This window comes from Astyanax mexicanus, chromosome 1, assembly GCF_023375975.1.
Source record: "Astyanax mexicanus isolate ESR-SI-001 chromosome 1, AstMex3_surface, whole genome shotgun sequence".
NCBI classification, from domain to species: domain Eukaryota; kingdom Metazoa; phylum Chordata; class Actinopteri; order Characiformes; family Acestrorhamphidae; genus Astyanax; species Astyanax mexicanus.
The window spans coordinates 130720248-130737565 of NC_064408.1; the positions used below are offsets into that span (position 1 = coordinate 130720248).

General features: G+C 35.8%; 1 protein-coding gene across 1 annotated transcript; it reads right to left on the reverse strand.

Moving 5' to 3' along the window:
• Positions 1-704: 704 nt before the first annotated feature.
• LOC111188591 (eomesodermin) lies at positions 705-15277 on the reverse strand. The gene is made up of 7 exons (XM_022662432.2): positions 15193-15277; positions 9037-9604; positions 7437-7591; positions 4839-4960; positions 3489-3647; positions 3334-3395; positions 705-3230 (listed from the first exon to the last, which is right to left on the reverse strand). The coding sequence occupies exons 2-7, from the start codon at positions 9540-9542 to the stop codon at positions 2528-2530; spliced, it is 1707 nt and encodes a 568-aa protein (XP_022518153.2). The 5' UTR covers positions 9543-9604; positions 15193-15277; the 3' UTR covers positions 705-2527.
• Positions 15278-17318: the final 2041 nt, after the last annotated feature.

The following is a 17318-nucleotide window of genomic DNA, read 5'->3' on the forward strand; positions in this document are numbered from 1 at the left end:
AGCCAAGGTTCAGCGGCGTGGAAAGACTGCTCTCCAGCACTGTTATCCTGGGTTCAGCAGCGTGGAATGACTGCTCTCCTGTCCTGTTACTCGGGTTCAGTGGCATGGAATGACTGCTTTCCGGCGCTGTTACCTTGTATTCAGCGGCGTGGAATGACTGCTCTTCGGCACTGTTACCCCAGGTTCAGCACCTGGAACTACCTGCTCTCTGGTAGTCTTAGCCCAGGTATAGCACCTGGAACTACCTGCTCTCTGGCACTGTTACCCCGGGTTCAATGGCGTGGAATGACTGCTCTCCTGCGCTGTTTCCCCAGGTTCAACAGCATGGAATGACAGCTCTTCTGCACTGTTTTCCCGGGTTCAACAGCATGGAATGACTGCTTTCCTGCGCTGTTACCCTGGGTTCAATGGCATGGAATGACTTCTCTCTGGCGCTGTTACCCTGGGTTCAACAGCTTGGAATGACAGCTCTCCTGCTCTGTTACCCTGGGTTCAATGGCATGGAATGACTTCACTCTGTCGCTGTTACCCTGGGTTCAATGGCATGAAACGACTGCTCTCCAGTGCTGTTACCCCGAGATCAGCGGCATGGAATGACTGCTCTATGGCGCTGTTACCCTGGGTTCAGCAGCATGGAATGACTGCTCTCCAGCGCTGTTACCGGGTTCAACCACCTCTTTCAATACTCACGTGCAAAGGTCTCGCTCAAGCAAAAAGAGCAACTTCAGACATTTATCTGACACCATATTTGCTGTTCAATCAGTTCTATATCTGCAGTTCACCACTTGCTACTAGAGGGCGCCCAAACTCCATTACAGAGCATGAAAGTTCTTAATGTCATGAAATTCACACAATCAAAGGCATATATTCGTATTGTGTCACATATATACACTGTGCATGCATTATGGTTGAAGTTTGTTTATTTCAAAACAGAAATCAGTTTATTATTACAACACTTTAAACCATGTAGAGCGAGATTATATAATTATATTTATAGCACTTCAAATATTCATGTAAATATACAAAACCCATCTGTTTGATGCTATTAATGCAGATTATATACATAGAATAAACAGTACACTCAAGCTCCACCCCCTTACACAAGCCCCACCCCCTAGCAGTGCTCACAATGTATACGTCCACATGACACCACGCCCTAATGAACACCTGTGGAGGAAGCGGTACGTCACCTATAACTTGAGGAGAACATGTGTTTAATACAGAGTTCTAGCTATTGTAGGGTCTGAGGGAGGAGTTATTACATTATATAAACATGGAATAAAGAACCCTAGTACACTTAGCCAAAGGTCATGGGACAGCAGTATGTAAACTTATGGTAATGTTGTGTTCCATAAGGGACATGGGGCTTCGGAGCGCTCATACCTGTATAAGTGGTGAGGTGCTATCTTATAATTATTGAAGATGAAATAAGGGCTGATAGTGGGTGCTGGTGAATTATGGGAGCTGTAGTGAGGGCTGATACAAGCATGATGTCCCATGACCTTTGCCATATAGTGTCCTACACAAAAGGGTACTTTAACTTTACTTCTTACAGTAGTGGGACTCTTTTTGGTGCAGTACTCTATAAACCAAATTATTAGGACAATTCTCAACTTAGAGGTATTAAAAAGAGTGTATCCTGCTTTTGTTGCAGTAACTGTCTCTACTACATGTTGGGAAAGCTTTGCTGAGGCCACCAGGGTCATTATAGAACTGTGTCTAAAGTGGTCTTGTTTATGGGTATTTAAAAATCTTAAATAGGAAAACCTAAAGTGAACACATTTGAATTGTTCAGCGCAGCACCAAAAAGGGTTCCACACTGTTTTATGTCTTGTATTGAACCCTTCAGTGGTTCCCTAGTAAAGGATATAAAGGATTTTTATTATATACTTTTAATAAATCTCTAGTTTACAGTTCATTAAAACATCCAAAGGAATGTACTATGAAGCACCACAAATAGTTCCACTATTGTTGATAAAGGTCAAATAACCTTTTTTTCGGTTGTAGAGAGGTCTTTTTTATGCGAGAACACCTGTTGGTGGAATGGTCGTATAGGGCTGTGTCCCAATAGTGTGCTAGTCTCTAGGGCTGCATCCCAATTGTGTAATACATATTAGTATCATTGTAATGTATAGAATATATACTGTTACTAATAGTGCAGGTTTGAAGGTTAGTACAATAAATGTTTATGTACTAACCCCTGATTATTACATTAATATTTAGATAGTAAATAGTATGCAGTTGGGACACCGCCTTGGGTCCTGTTACACAGTTTATTTATTGACAATTAAAATCCATAGAATAATAGAGTAATGTTAATACAAAAAAAAAGTTTTACTTTACATTTCTTTTCCTTTATTGGCCAGTTCAGAACCTAGGACCCGCCCCCAGACCCCCGTTCAGTCATGTCCTGTTTTTAATCAGCTTACATTGCACCGAAAATTTTCATTTTATTATTAATTCACAGTTTAGCGAGTGTGATTGTATGTGTTTGTGTATACATTATATGTATATATATATATGTCTTTTAGGTGGCGCTATAGAAGGCACAGTAGCCCATGCTCTTTGTCTCTTTGCCGAAGGCCTCGGCTACCCTGGACTGTTCGCATTTAATGGAGGGCGAGTTTTCCGCACTGGACATTCGCCTCCGCTTACAGACCACGGAATAGACTCCGGACTCAGCATCCAGCGGCTTCAGGAACGGCGCCGTGTCGGCCCACGCAGGCGCCAGACACAGGTCCTCCTCCCGGACCCGATCCTTATCGGACAGCTGACTGTCCACGAAGTCGCCGGGACTGGGCCTGGGGGACCAGGGAAGGCCGGGGGTTACCTTCTTCTGATAGCCCACCTTCGAGCCCCAACCCGCCGCCACCGACGTGAAGGCCGAGTCGGAGTAGTAGCCCAGGGAGTGTGCCCCCTGCAGGGACTTGAGTGTGTAAGTGGGCAGCAGCCCTCCAGAGTAGTCCCCCTCGTACGCGGTCAGTTCCAGCTTACTGCAGCCGCCCTGCGGCGTCACCAGCCACCGGTGGGGGGCGCCGCAGTCCTCCACGCCGGGGGTCTGGGGCACGGCTCGCTCGCCGCTGTAAAAGCGACTCTGCGGAAGATTCCCCAACTGGTGCTCCTGCAAGAAGGGCTGCATGGTGTAGCGGCTGCTGGGCACGATCTGGTGGGCGCGGGGGGAGTCGGTGGGCGAGGGGGTCAGCCTGTCGCCGTCGGGTGTCGTGTACATCCTGTCGGGTCAGTTGAACACAGATTTTAGAGATTAGTCGTGCGTTATAATACGTTATAGTACGATACAACATCAGCGTGTGAGGCGGAGACTATAGTACTCACGAATCGTAGTTATCTCTGAAGCCCTTGGCGAAGGGGTTGTGGTCGATCTTCAGCTGGGTGATCTGCAGTGAGGGGCGGGGTTATTAACATGAGCGTGAACACAGTCAGTACAGGGTTATGATTGTTATTACGGAGGTGGTGATGTGTGTATTTACGTCAGTGTTTTGGTAGGCCGTGACGGCAATGAACTGGCTCTCGGGAAATACGAAGATCTGGGAGTTGTGGTCCCGCCTCCCGTCGTCCACCCCATCCTGCAGAACCTCTACGATGTGCAGCCTGGGCTGGTACTTATGCAGCGACTGCAGAACTATCATCTGCTCCAGTGAGGAAAGGGTGGATAGTTGTTAACCCCTACTGATATATAACACTAAACTGGTATATACTCTAAACATTACTCTATAATAACCATAATAGAATACCCTATCAATTAAATTTTAACATTAACTTACATGTGAAGTAATTAATAAAGTCAATACTAAATAATTCATAGTAGCTACTGGGTAATTAACACTGTATTTACAAAAAATAATAAATATTTTGTATTATATACAGAAACATTCCAAGTAAATACCAAATAATTAATATTAGATACTGAGTATTCCACAGCAATTATTGAAAAAGTGGATACTACATAATTCATGGTGGATACTGAATAATTCATAGTAGATACTGAGTAGTTACCAGTGTATTAATAAATATTAAGGAATATTTTGTATTACATAGAGAATCATTTCTAGAACATACTAAATAATTACATAAAATACATAATATTAGATACTGAGTAATTAAAAGTATTATAAAAAATATTAATATTAATATTAATATAAATAAATAAGTTGTATTAGATACAGAATAATTTATAGTGGATATTGAATAAATCATAGTGTATACATCATAAGGACAGTAGAAACTGTGTGATTAATAGTCTATTAATGAATTATAATTAATAATTTGTATTAGATACAAAATAATTAATAGTAGATATTATGTAATTAATAGTGGATACTGAATAATTTATAGTAGGCATTGAATCATTTCTAGTAGATACTAAATAATTCCTAGCAGATACAGAATGATTCATAGTAGAAACTGAATGAGTCATAATAGATAGTGAGTCAATAACAGTGTATTTATAAATAATAATAAAATATTTATATTAGATACATACTAATTTGTAGTAAATACTTATTAATTCATAGTAGATACTGATTAATTCATAATAAAAACTGAGTCATTAATAGTGTATTCATAAATAAAAAATAATTTTTATTAAATACAGAATAATTCATTGTGGATAACAGTGTCATTAACAGTATATTAATAAATAATAAAAAATCATATGTATTAGATAGTAGTTCATAGTGGATACAGTATAATTCATACTAGACTCTCAGTAAGAGCAGATACTGAATAGTTCATACTGGATAGTGTATTATACTATATTATTAGGTCAGTATGTGCTGAGTGTGGGTGTGTGGAGGTCTGTATTGGTGGTACTGGTTTACCTGCCCGCTGCTGGTGTTTGCTCCTTTGTTATTGGTCAGTTTAAGTTTACCGAAGGAAATTTCCTGCCTCATCCAGTGCGCTCCGGTGTTCGGAGACTCCGGATGAACGTAGATTTTATTTCCTAAAAACACAAACACAAATAATAATAATAATAATAATAATAATAATAATACCACAGTTAGTTCTGACCCTGCAATGTAATTGGCTGAGAGACATTCTATGAGTACCGTTATCAGCTGGTAATGCACTGTAACCGAAGCTCTCCATGTATTAATCCACCACATACAGGTAACCTAGCAACGATGCAGCTCCAAATCAAAACCAAATACAAACCAAATGCAATGTCATTATACATTATACCACTGGGGGGCGCTGGATCCCATAGAGACACAGTGCAGAAACGCCATGTCTCCAGTAGGTGGCGCAGACAAAGACGAGAAGACCTACAAATACATAAATAAGCCCAGCGATTCGAAAAAAACTCATTATAACACACATTATCAGCCACCAATATCAGGTTAGGAGTTGTTATTATTATTAAAATAAAAGCTAAAGTGTATTTTTTTTCAGTTAATATGGGGTATTTTAAGATGAATGTAAAATAGGGGACACTTGTCATTTTAAAAGTCTTGCTTTTAATAAAAAAATCTTCAGTCAAACGAGCTATGGACTTTAATCTACACAGATTTCTCTCCTGAAAACTGTTTATTTGGGTGAGTAAAGCTGTTGTGTTTATTTACAGTAAGCTTAGATTTCCCCAATTTTGACTGAAATGGTCAATAATGCAGAGCTTAACGTTACAGCACAGCTACAAACAGAGCAGCAATTGAACTATTTTAACTGGCGGAGTTTTTATAACCAAAGAGATCCTGTTTTCTCCTCGTCTTTAACTCAAAATCTTTTAATAAACAGTGATAATGGAACTGTGGTATAATCGCAAAAATACACTCGAGGTTCGTGCTATAAGATGTCATACTGGCACTGCTGTTTTGGTCTACGATCGAGGACCGCAGCACAGCAGTGCCAATATTACACCTTATAACAATAACGTCACATGTATTATTGCTTAATTATTTATCATGTACACCCATATTTAGACCTCAATTTATAGTGTGTTAACTCTCCTATTATGTTCATTTGTCAGGAACAGCAATGGTTATCCGGGTCAATCTGACCTGGTGCATCTTTAATTATCTTCAAACTCCATTACTAATTATTCTATCAATATTAGTGCAGTAGTGTTCCTTACCTCAAACAGATAATGATTCAATTAGGATAATCCACTCGTTTGTCTTAAAAAATATATATTGGTTCAAACTTTTTTAATGTTTCACTACTTAAATACTTTTGAAAGACCAAAATATAAAATAATAGTTTTACATAACATTTAAACATAACATTGCGATTAAGTTTTATTTTTAGTTTTTGCAGGGGGTGGTTGTTGCAAATATGTGAGATGAAGCATTTTCATGTTATATGTTGATTACAGTATTTAAGACAAGCAGAAGAAGTTTCATACTGAAAAAATACTTTTAACTATTTTTTCTAGATCTTCAAACTTTAAGACGGGTCAATTTGAACCAGAACTGTTAGGGCTCAGCCAGTTCCCGCAGCGGCCTCCAGAGGCCGCCATAAACCCACCAAGGTGGTAAGAAGGGAACCGGCTGGGAGTTCATTAGCACAGAGTTCATTAAGGCCACCTGACGATAATAACGCGTCATTAGCCTCAGCTGTGGTACCGTCTCGCAGACTTCATGCCCTGTGACCGGTAAACGGTAGCTCCACGGAGCAAAGCAACACAAAAGAAAAAAGAAAAGAAAACCTGCAAGGCTGAAAAGAAGAAATGAAAAAGAAGAAATAAAAGAAAATAAAATAAAAGAAAGCTTGCAAGGCTGAAAAAGGGAAAAAAGAAGAAAGAAAAAACAAATAAATAAAAGAAAGCTTGCAAAGCTGAAAAGAAAAAATAAATAAACAAAAGAAAGCTTGCAAGGCTGAAAAGAAAAAATAAATAAACAAAAGAAAGCTTGCAAGGCTGAAAACGGGAAAAAGAAAAAGAAGAAAAACATAAAAGAAAAAATTTCAAGGCTGAAAAAGGTTAAAAAGAAAAAGAAGAAAGAAAAAATCAATAAATAAAAAAGAAAGAATAAAAGAAAGCTTGCAAGGCTGAAGAGAAAAAAGAAATAAACAAAAGAAAGCTTGCAAGGCTGAAAAAGGTTAAAAAGAAAAAGAAGAAAGAAAAAATAAATAAATAAAAGAAAGCTTGCAAGTATGAAAAATATAAAAAAGACAAAGAGGAAAGAAAATAAATAAAAGAAAAGAAAGCTTGCAATGCAGAAAAGAAAAGATAAGGGAAAGCCTGCAAGGCTGAGAGGAAAAAGAATTGTATTTTCTTTATTCTGTGTCCTCTCTCTTGAGATGACTGTCTTTATTTTATTTTAAACAGAGGCATTATTTTTTTAGCTTTGTCACGCCAAAAGTGCGTTCTCTTTATTTATTTTCCCCTTTGTCTTTTATACCCTTTGGGTTTCATCTCTGCACTTGGCTCCTCCCACAACGCTGCCATGACCAGAACAGAACAGGAGGGTTAAATAAAATACCTTGTAGGTTGTTGTCGGCTTTTCCGCAGGTGACCCATTTCCCTCCCTGGAATCTCCAGTGATTGGGATCGGCCAGAACGATTTCCACGTAAACGTTATAATGAGCCGCCAGATTCAGACCCGCCATGCTGAAGCTCAGGAACGGGAACATCCTCCTGCAGAGAGACAGATTCAGGACATACAGCTGTATAATTACAGCAGGACGATGCTCCTCCACACACTGAGTCCTGAAGACACTGCAGATACTGAACCATCTCCAGCTGCTGTATCTCCAGATCTATAATCCCTGATTATAGTAAATGTGTTGGATGTGTTTCTATTGGACGCTCTATTAACACTCCTATACCCCGACCACCCAATCTGAAGCTACTGTGTATAGAGAATACTGGAGTTATTATGGGATGGATTATCACAGGAGGAACATTAGGAACCTCTACAACGCTCTACATGCTGAGACGTCTGGCGTGTTGCATCGTAACATTACTACTGTATGTAGATCAATAAATATTACCATTAATATCAGAATAAATTTATAATAATTTATTATTTACAGTCCCACACTTCCCCCTGGTTTCAGATATTTAATCGATTGAAGTATATAATTATAATTTAAATTATTTTAAGTATATAATCATAATCTTAATTCCTAGTAGATACTAAACAATTAGTAGTAGTAGATACTTAATAAATCACATGACTATATGATTTTTTTAGAGAAATCATTGAGTTGCCAGTTAATCTACTAGTCAGTCAGTTTACCTTCATACTGATCAATCTCCATTTTTTGATCAATCTATTTATGAATCTAACACTATAACATGATCAATTTACAATCAATCCAAAACTATCAAACAGTCACATAATCAATCAATCCATTAATCCATTGATATGCAAATGTTGTGATCACTCTACTAAACTATCAATCATTTTCTCAAGATATTGATTGCTCAACAAAGCCAAACTATCAATCAATCAGTCTATCAGAACAGTACAGATGCAGTGATCAGCCTACCAACCTACTGGTCAATCTACATTCAATAGACCAAGTGTATTTGTTGTTGACTCTTCATGAACATTTTAATCAATGTACTGATTAAGTAGTCTACCAGTGTCATGATGAATTAATTAATCACGTACTCTACCAGTGTTACAGTCTATTGATTAATTTCTCTTTACTCGTATTAATCAATACATGATCAAATGTAGCAGCAGCCATATATTAGTGTAACACAATCAAAATCAAGTCTCAAATGACACAGGCTGATTGATCTAATCGATAGATCATACTTGTCAAGTCTCCTGTTTTGGCCGAGAAACTACCGTATTTTACCCCTCTTACCCGCCATCCTCTCGTATTACTATTTTCCCGTAAATTTCCCGTATTATAATAGTTCAAGGATAAAGTCCCGCCTCTCATGAGAAACAACCAATCAGCTTGCTGGTTGATGAGAGTCAGAAGCCCCTTTGAACTGATATTTATTAATATTTCTTTCATAAAATCATAAATTTCATAAAAGGTAAAAGAACAATTTAGAGACAAGTAAATGTAGGTCTACCCAAGAGTCTATTGATCATTATTGAGTATTGATTGGTTGATTACCTGCCCTGCTTGGTGATGATCATCTCGGTCTGGTGTCGGTGGAACTTCAGCCACAGCGCTCTGTTACAGAGGTACACCTGAGCGCGCCCCCTGGTGGTGCCGGGACCCTCGTACTGGGGGTACATGCCGCTGAGCTGGAGTCGGACAGCCGGGGAGAATGTGGGGGCGGGGCCAGAGAGAGCAGGGAGGGCGGGGCTGTAGTAGCGAGACCCCTCCAACCCCTCTGCCCCATCTGACCCGGCACTGGCCCCGGCACTCACTCCGACACTCGCCCCGGCACTCACCCCTGAGTAGGGCAGGAATGAGCGAAGGCCATCGGGGGGCGGGACACAGGCGGGGGACAGGAAGTGTCCGGCGGCACCGAGCCCGTCGGCGCTGTAGGGGGCGACACTGCCCAGCTCCCCCTCACACCTGAGCGGAGAGGACTTCCTCTGTGTGGCCAGCAGGGCGGTGGTGTCCCCCTCTCTGGCCATCCTGGGGGCGGTTGGAGACTCCAGAGTGGACATTCTACAGGAGTGAACCTGTAGGGGGCGGGTTTCTCGCAGCAGCCAATCAGCTCACAGAATTGCTGCGGGATAAAGTGAGGGGTTAACATATGAGTTAATTCGAATTAACTGGAGTTAGACTGTAGAACTGAATTAAAACTTCACGACTTAATGATTCACATTGACTTATTATACATATAATTTATTAATACATATAATTACCATTTCCAGACAGTTTCCTTGTTTTGGAAAGGTATAGTAGTATTTTAATAATGTTTTAGAAATAAAATGAAAGTTGGCCCTCTATTAATCAGGTTTTTATAACGTGAGATTCAAAATTTGAACGCTAGATGTCGCTATCACATAAACCCAATCTAAACAGCTTCTCATCTCCTTTCCTTCCTTCATTACGCCAACATTCAGTTTCGGGTGGCTGGGTGCGTTTTTTGGGCTACTTTTTTAACAATTACAGCGGCCATGAAAAAAAAAAAAACAATTTCTTTTTTTTTTTTTGTTTTTTTTTTTTTGTTTTAGAAATGTAGCCAGAAATCACCAGAAGATGAAAAATGTTAAGGAGGAGAGAAGAAAGTTCAGAAGGGGCAAGAAAAGAAAAAAGTAATCAAAAGTCTTTTTTAGCTAATTATATTACTACTAAATATTTTAGACTGGGATATAAAACTGAGAGAACTAATCAAACACTAATATCACAATATTAATAATAACGTTAAGATAAATAGCAATACTAATAATAAATCCTTTATAAACCAAACACTAAGTCGTGCACTCATAGCTGTTATAGGAAAACATTATGAAATGAAACTTTAGTTTGAAAAATCTTAGTTTACACAACACTGTCAAAGATAGATAAAGTCAGTAACTCAAGTAAAATGGTGTGTAAATGATAATAAGTAATTAAGAAAATGTATTATTTAAAGTGGTATATTTCATTATTTGATTTATTACAGAGTCTGTGGCCCGTGACTGCACATATTTCTCCTTCTGGCCCCCAATAAGAAAGGTTTGGACACCCCTGATTTACGCTAAAGTAAATTAAGTAATTTAAGTAATAATTATAATAGATTTCTATTATAGTGATGTATTTAAAAAAAGTGAACAATTACAATTTACATAATTGTAAGTCAGTTATTTTAATTTGTATTAGTATGTACTTTTCGTTGGCTGTTCTGAATAACTAATTATAACAGATACTGAATAAACCACATGACTATATGATTTTCAGGAAATCCATGAATCTACTAGTTAGTCAATCTACCTTCATACTGATCAATATATCAATATATCTATTAATCTACCAATATAACAACCAATCTAGAGATCATTTTACTAATATTCCAGCAATACACTGATAAATATCAGTGTAGATTAATTCACAATCGATCTACAAATCAAACTACCAATCAATCAAATAATTAATCAATCTACTAACGTATTAATAATTTCCCCATGATATTAATCACTCACCAAAACCAAACTATAAATCAATTTATCAGTCAGTATACTGATCAATCTATAATCAATAGATCAAGTTTATTTGTTGTTGACTATTAATAAACATTTTAATCAATCTGCCAGTCAAGCTGTCTATCGGTTTACCAGTCTATCAATATATTGACTCTCTCTTGACTTCACTACTTACTGTTATTTGTTATATTTTTATTAGTTTGTTATATATTTGTTGTATTTGTTTTATTATGCTTTTTCAGATTATCCCAATTTGTGAGTAACGGGGGGCGGGGCTTTGTGGATTATACCAATTAAATTGAAACAAGTTGATGTGGTTGTACAGATTTTACAGTTTAATTTATTTAGAAATAACATTTTTATTGCGATTTGTTTGGAAGCAAGAGATCTATCTTTAAAAATAATACCAATTTGTGTGAAAACTTTAAGTGAACTATTATTTAACTTATCTTGTGGCTCACAGTTATTTCTTATTCTGATTTCTTTTGATTTGTCTGCAAACATAAGGTATGGCTCGATAAATTATTCCGAATTGTTTATAAACTGAGGGCGTGGCTTCGGAGAATAATACTTATAACTTGTTTAAAACCACCTGGCCGGTGTTAAGAATTATCATAAGTTGTACTGAAACGCTTTAAGTGTGGCTTTAAAGATATTTTTGTATTTGTATGAAAACTGAGGGCGTGGCTTCCAGATGATTTCAGTTTTTATATGATTTCATGATTTATATATTATTCAGATATATTTAAGCACAGGCTTGGGTTTGAAGCAATATACCGATTTTATAATAAACATTTCTGAATTAATTTCGTTTAGAGTTTGGGGAAATATATGATTATAAACACATTCTTCTTGTTATTATTATTATTATTATTATTATTATTATTATTATTATTATTATTATTATTATTATTATTTCATCCTAGTTTCATATTTTGTAGTTTTCTCTTTTGTATTTTTTTGTAGATTTTTTTTTTTTTTTTTGTCATATTGATGTCTATATTTTATATATATTTCCGACACTTCTGTTTTGCCCACTGTTCTGCCCCATGCGCTGCTGTCATTTAGCAAATTTCTTCACTTTGGGAGTGCATTTTGGGATTATTTTATTTTGTGTGTTTAATGTTTAGTTTGTACTAACAATAAAAAATAATAACAACAATACAGTATATATTTTTATATATTTTATGTCTTTAAAAAATATATAGATATTAAATAAGAAAAAGTTTAATTAAATTTAATGTAACTAAGCAATTCCTTCTGCACAAAATATTCTGATCAGCCCTGAACATCTTCTGATTAGTTTGACCGTTTATTGATGATCGGATAAGGATAACTGCCAGGAAATCAGCTAGAAAAAAAAGGAAAAATCATATAAATATATAAAATACAGAAGTAGGACAATTATAACAGATTATAAATCTGTACACATACATTGTAAACAGGTTTGATAAGAATTGGAATTGAAACCCGCGCTGTTCTATATAAGGTACACGGGTTTACTGCAGTAATAATTTTATATTTTTATATTAAATACAATTTATATCCGCAGTATATACATATAATAACATTAGGGAGTGACGCGCTGTCCCGGTGGGGTGATCCGACACACTGTCTGGAGTTGAACCAGCGCTTAAACCGAATTATAAACTCAGATTCAGTGGAATATGGCGTTTTGCACGCGACCAGCGCATCACCGCGCAGCTCCTATAGAAGTAAGAACAGTCATTTTATATCTACTGATAAAAACACATGAACCCTCCTGCTGTGTTACGGATCAAATTGACCCGTTTTAAAGTTTGAAGATCTAGGAGAAATAGTTTAAATTATATTTTTAGTATGAAACTTCTTCTACTTGCATTAACTGTAATCAACATATAATATGAAAATGGTTCATCTCACTTATTTGCAACAATCACCCCCTGCAAAAAAATAAAACTAAACTGCAATGCTATGTTTCAGTTTTATAAACAAAAACTGTTGTTTTATATGTTGGTCTTTCAAATGTAAGTGAATCATTAAAAAAAGTTTGAACATGTATGTTTTATGAAAAACGAGTGAATTATCCTAATTAAATCATTGGCTCTTAGGGGTAAGGAACACCATTGCCTTGAGTATTCATGAAATAATAAGTAATAATGGTTCTTTAGGGTAATTAATCTGTTCCAGGTCAAACTGACACAGGAAAACCATTGTTTTTCCTGACAAATGAACAAAACAGGAGGGTTAAATATATAATGAGAGATTAGCTGGGACTAGCGGGATTACCACAAAAAACTCTAAACTAATTAAAAAATAAATAAATAAATACATTTTCGCACATATTTTGAATTTAAACTTTTAGAAATTATCATTTAAAAGCGTGTGTGTGTGTGTGTGTGTGTGTGTGTGTGTGTGTGTGTGTGTGTGTGTGTGTGTGTGTGTGTGTTGTGTCGCAGATATGATAAAACGTTGTGTCTCTATTTTGGCACCAATGTCCAAATGTCATGATAAATATATAAACAGAAATGCTCCTAAACAACTTGGAATAGAATCTTTACAGTGTATTCAATTATAAGTAAAAAAAAAAAGCTTAAAACGAACGTTTGTTTGTTTATTTTCATTTTAAACCTTTAAAGTTACGCTGCACTGGAATCTCATTCCAAGGAATAGATGGAATTGTTTCAACAAAAATAATATGTTTGAATATATTATTTGCAAAAATAAGTGAACAAAATAAACAGATGAAAAATCAATATCATATATTATAGTTTGCGTATGACTGGTGGCGATGATAATGTAATAATAATATAATAACTTTTCGCTGTATATTTAGAGTTTGAGCATACTTTTTTATTTTATTTATTCTTTACTTAACCAGACAAGTCATTTACAATGGTAGCCTGGCCGAGGTTTAAATTATCATGTGTAATGTAGAGAAACCTGTTTTTTCTATAACCATGCAATGAATCGAGCAGGAGTCGACTCTTGATTCCCAAATGCCTGCAGTCAGAGAATCGATTCTTTTTGGGATCGCCAATAGATAAATTCTATTAACTCTGATATTCTGTCAAGTAGGTAAATGTAAAAGATGAATATGAAATGAGAATGAAGATGAGGATGGTAGGAATAATAATAACAATAAGAACAATCAGAAAAATATTTAACATTGGCGCTTCTGAAGCCTGTAAATCTAAACAGAAGACTGCGCATGATAAAAACTGACCATATGGGAACATTTACGTGCATATTTGGAATTTAAGAATTGTAAATTAGTAAGATTCAATTAAATTGATGCTATGTAAATGGAATAACTGTATTTGAACTGAAAGTCTAAATTAAGTACAAATCAAACAAAAAATTACTATACATCAAATTTAACAGGTACTCTTTTTTTAATGTATCTTACGCATTTATGTCTACAGATTATTTATACTACCGCCAACGTGGTTAAACTTTAACAGCTAGAAACCGAAAATGTCAAACGGTTTGATTTTGAACCATTTCTCTTTTTGTTTATTATTTAATTTGATGAATATTTGCATAACATCCGTCATTACTAGATTCGATTTTAAAATTAAGACGTATAAATTGTCTCAATGTATAAATAACTTATTTATGCACATACGCAAAAAATATAATAAAATAATATTGATACAATTTATGATATCGTATTTAACAATTGGAATGCTTATATTAATATGTTAAGTATTTCCGTTACCTTTTGCTCTGCGCACGGAGCTCACTTTTATATTTATATAAACATTTTTCACCAACACTAATGCCGCAATTTCTACCTACTATAATAATAAGTTCACAACAATGGTTGTAAAGGGCTAGATAACTAGTGATGTTGACAGATTTATTTTTGTTTATATTTTACGCTTTAAAAGCTGCATTTACAAATGAAACTATTTCTGGGATGGTTCTAAATAATGAGATTAAGCTTCGCGTTGTGTTTTAGAAAGCTCTAAAAACTTGGTTATTTTTGAACGTCCAACTTTAATCGCTTTGATCTTTAAGGCGCGTGCACTAAATTTTACGGGATCATACCGAATACGGTCAGCGCGCGCGTGTGTGTGCGTATGTGTTTGCGCGCGCCTCGCGCTGACCGTATTCTGCATGATCCAGTATTATTTAGAGCAGAGCGGTGTTCTGCAGGTGTGAACGGACAGGTGTAAACGGACAGGTGTGAGCAGGTGAGTCTTACCTGTGCGCGCGCTCTCGGCCGGTCCTGCTCTGCAGTGTGTGTCCATGCTCAGCTCGAGCCGACAGTGTGTGAGCCACAGTAAAGCCTGCACAAAGAGAGGGGGCGTGGTCATGGACCCTTAGACCACACACCATACACACACACACACACACACACACATATGAGCAACATCAACATTCATGCGCTCAGACACGCGCGCATCGGAAACACACAAAGAGAATATATAACAGATAATAAGAAACACAATGATTCCCTCAACAAACACCAGAATACAAAATACAACAAAACTTACATCAAACATAAACATCAAAGCAAACAAACAAAACAGGTAAAGCCGAGTTCTAAACACGTGCACCTGCTTAAGAAACAGGTAAATCACTTTATTAAAAAGCGAGAAGTCAAAAGGGTAAAAATAACATGTAATAACGTCTAAGTAAATACAAAAAGTACCATAACAAACAGGTAAACCAGTTAAAACACCGTTATTAACAAGTACACCAGTTAATAAACAGATAGAGCACCTTAATAAACAGCTAAGATGTTTATAAATAAATACATCACCGTAATACCACCTTAATTAATGGGGAAAAAACACCCTAATAAATGAATAAATCAGTCAAAAAAAAAAATAATATATATATATATATATATATATATATATATATATATATATATATATATATATATATATATATATATTATATACACACATAAACACAAAATGGCACTTTAATAAAACCTTAATCAACAGATTGTGTGTTAGTGAAAATGTATACTGTAAAACCGTTTTAAATATATATAGAGCATCTTTAATTTCACTGTTAGAGTAACACTTTTGCTGGTGTTAACACCGGAAAGTCACAGCTCTGCAACTGAAAAAAAAGGTGCTACTGCAACTGATCAAAACAGGTTAAGCACCTTTATTAATACTAAAATAACCTTAATAAACAGATGGCGCAACTTAGCACATTTATAACACCTTAATAAACAGGTTAAACAGTAATAACCAGAAGCAGCACATTAATAACACTTTAGTAAAAAGGTCACTTTAGTAAAAAAATCCATTGAAAACACATATAACACCGTAATAACACCTTACTAAATGTAAACGTAAGGCACTTTAATCAACATGTAACGACATCTAAATAAGCAAATACATTGTGGTAATAGACAGTTACAGCAGTTATAAACCAATTAAACAGATTATTATATACAACAATAAAGAATGAATACAGCACTTTTAGTTTCACAGTAGGTGTAACAGTGTTTCTGGTGTTAAAATGTATAACACAGGAAATTCACAGCTCTTAAAATAAAGGTGTTACTGCAACTGTAGACCAGCATCACCTCCACGCACCACTGTTTACTCACAACTTCCACTATACTGCTTACTGTAGAAAAAAGATTTCATTACTTTTTATATAACACATTACTGCACTTGCATTTATTTATAAAAGTAGATTTCTACACTTCAATATTTATGAAAAGATTTAAAGCAACAATACACACATTTCTAGACTTCAGTATTCTAAAATGCATGAATTTATTCACATACAGTAGATTTAAAGTTAATATAATCACCTTTTTACCTTTCAGTATTCTAAAATGTATGAATGTATTTACAAAAAGTAGATTTATAGGTACAATAAACACATTTCTGCACTACAATATTCTGAAGTATATGAATGTATATACAAAAAGTAAATTTAGAATTCTTGTAAACTTCAGATTTCTAAAATATCTTAATTTATTTACAAAGAGTAGATTTAAAGGTGCTAAAAAATTCAACACTTCATTATACTAAAATACACACATTTGTTTACAAAAAGTAGATTTAAATGTACAATTAACACATTTCTGCACCTTAAATATTCTAAAGTATATACATTTAGATACAAAACATAGATTAAAAGTAGATTTATTGCTACAATACATTACTCCACTTCAATATATGTATATACAAATGTGTGTGTGTGTATAATGTGTGTGTGTATAATGTGTGTGTGTGTGTGTGTTTGTGGGTGACCTTGGCCTGGTAGAGAAGGGAAGTGTTACCATATTGTTGTCAGAGCAGATAATCAGCAGAGCTGATGAAGTGGAGACCAGGTCCAGGTTCAGTCCTGCCA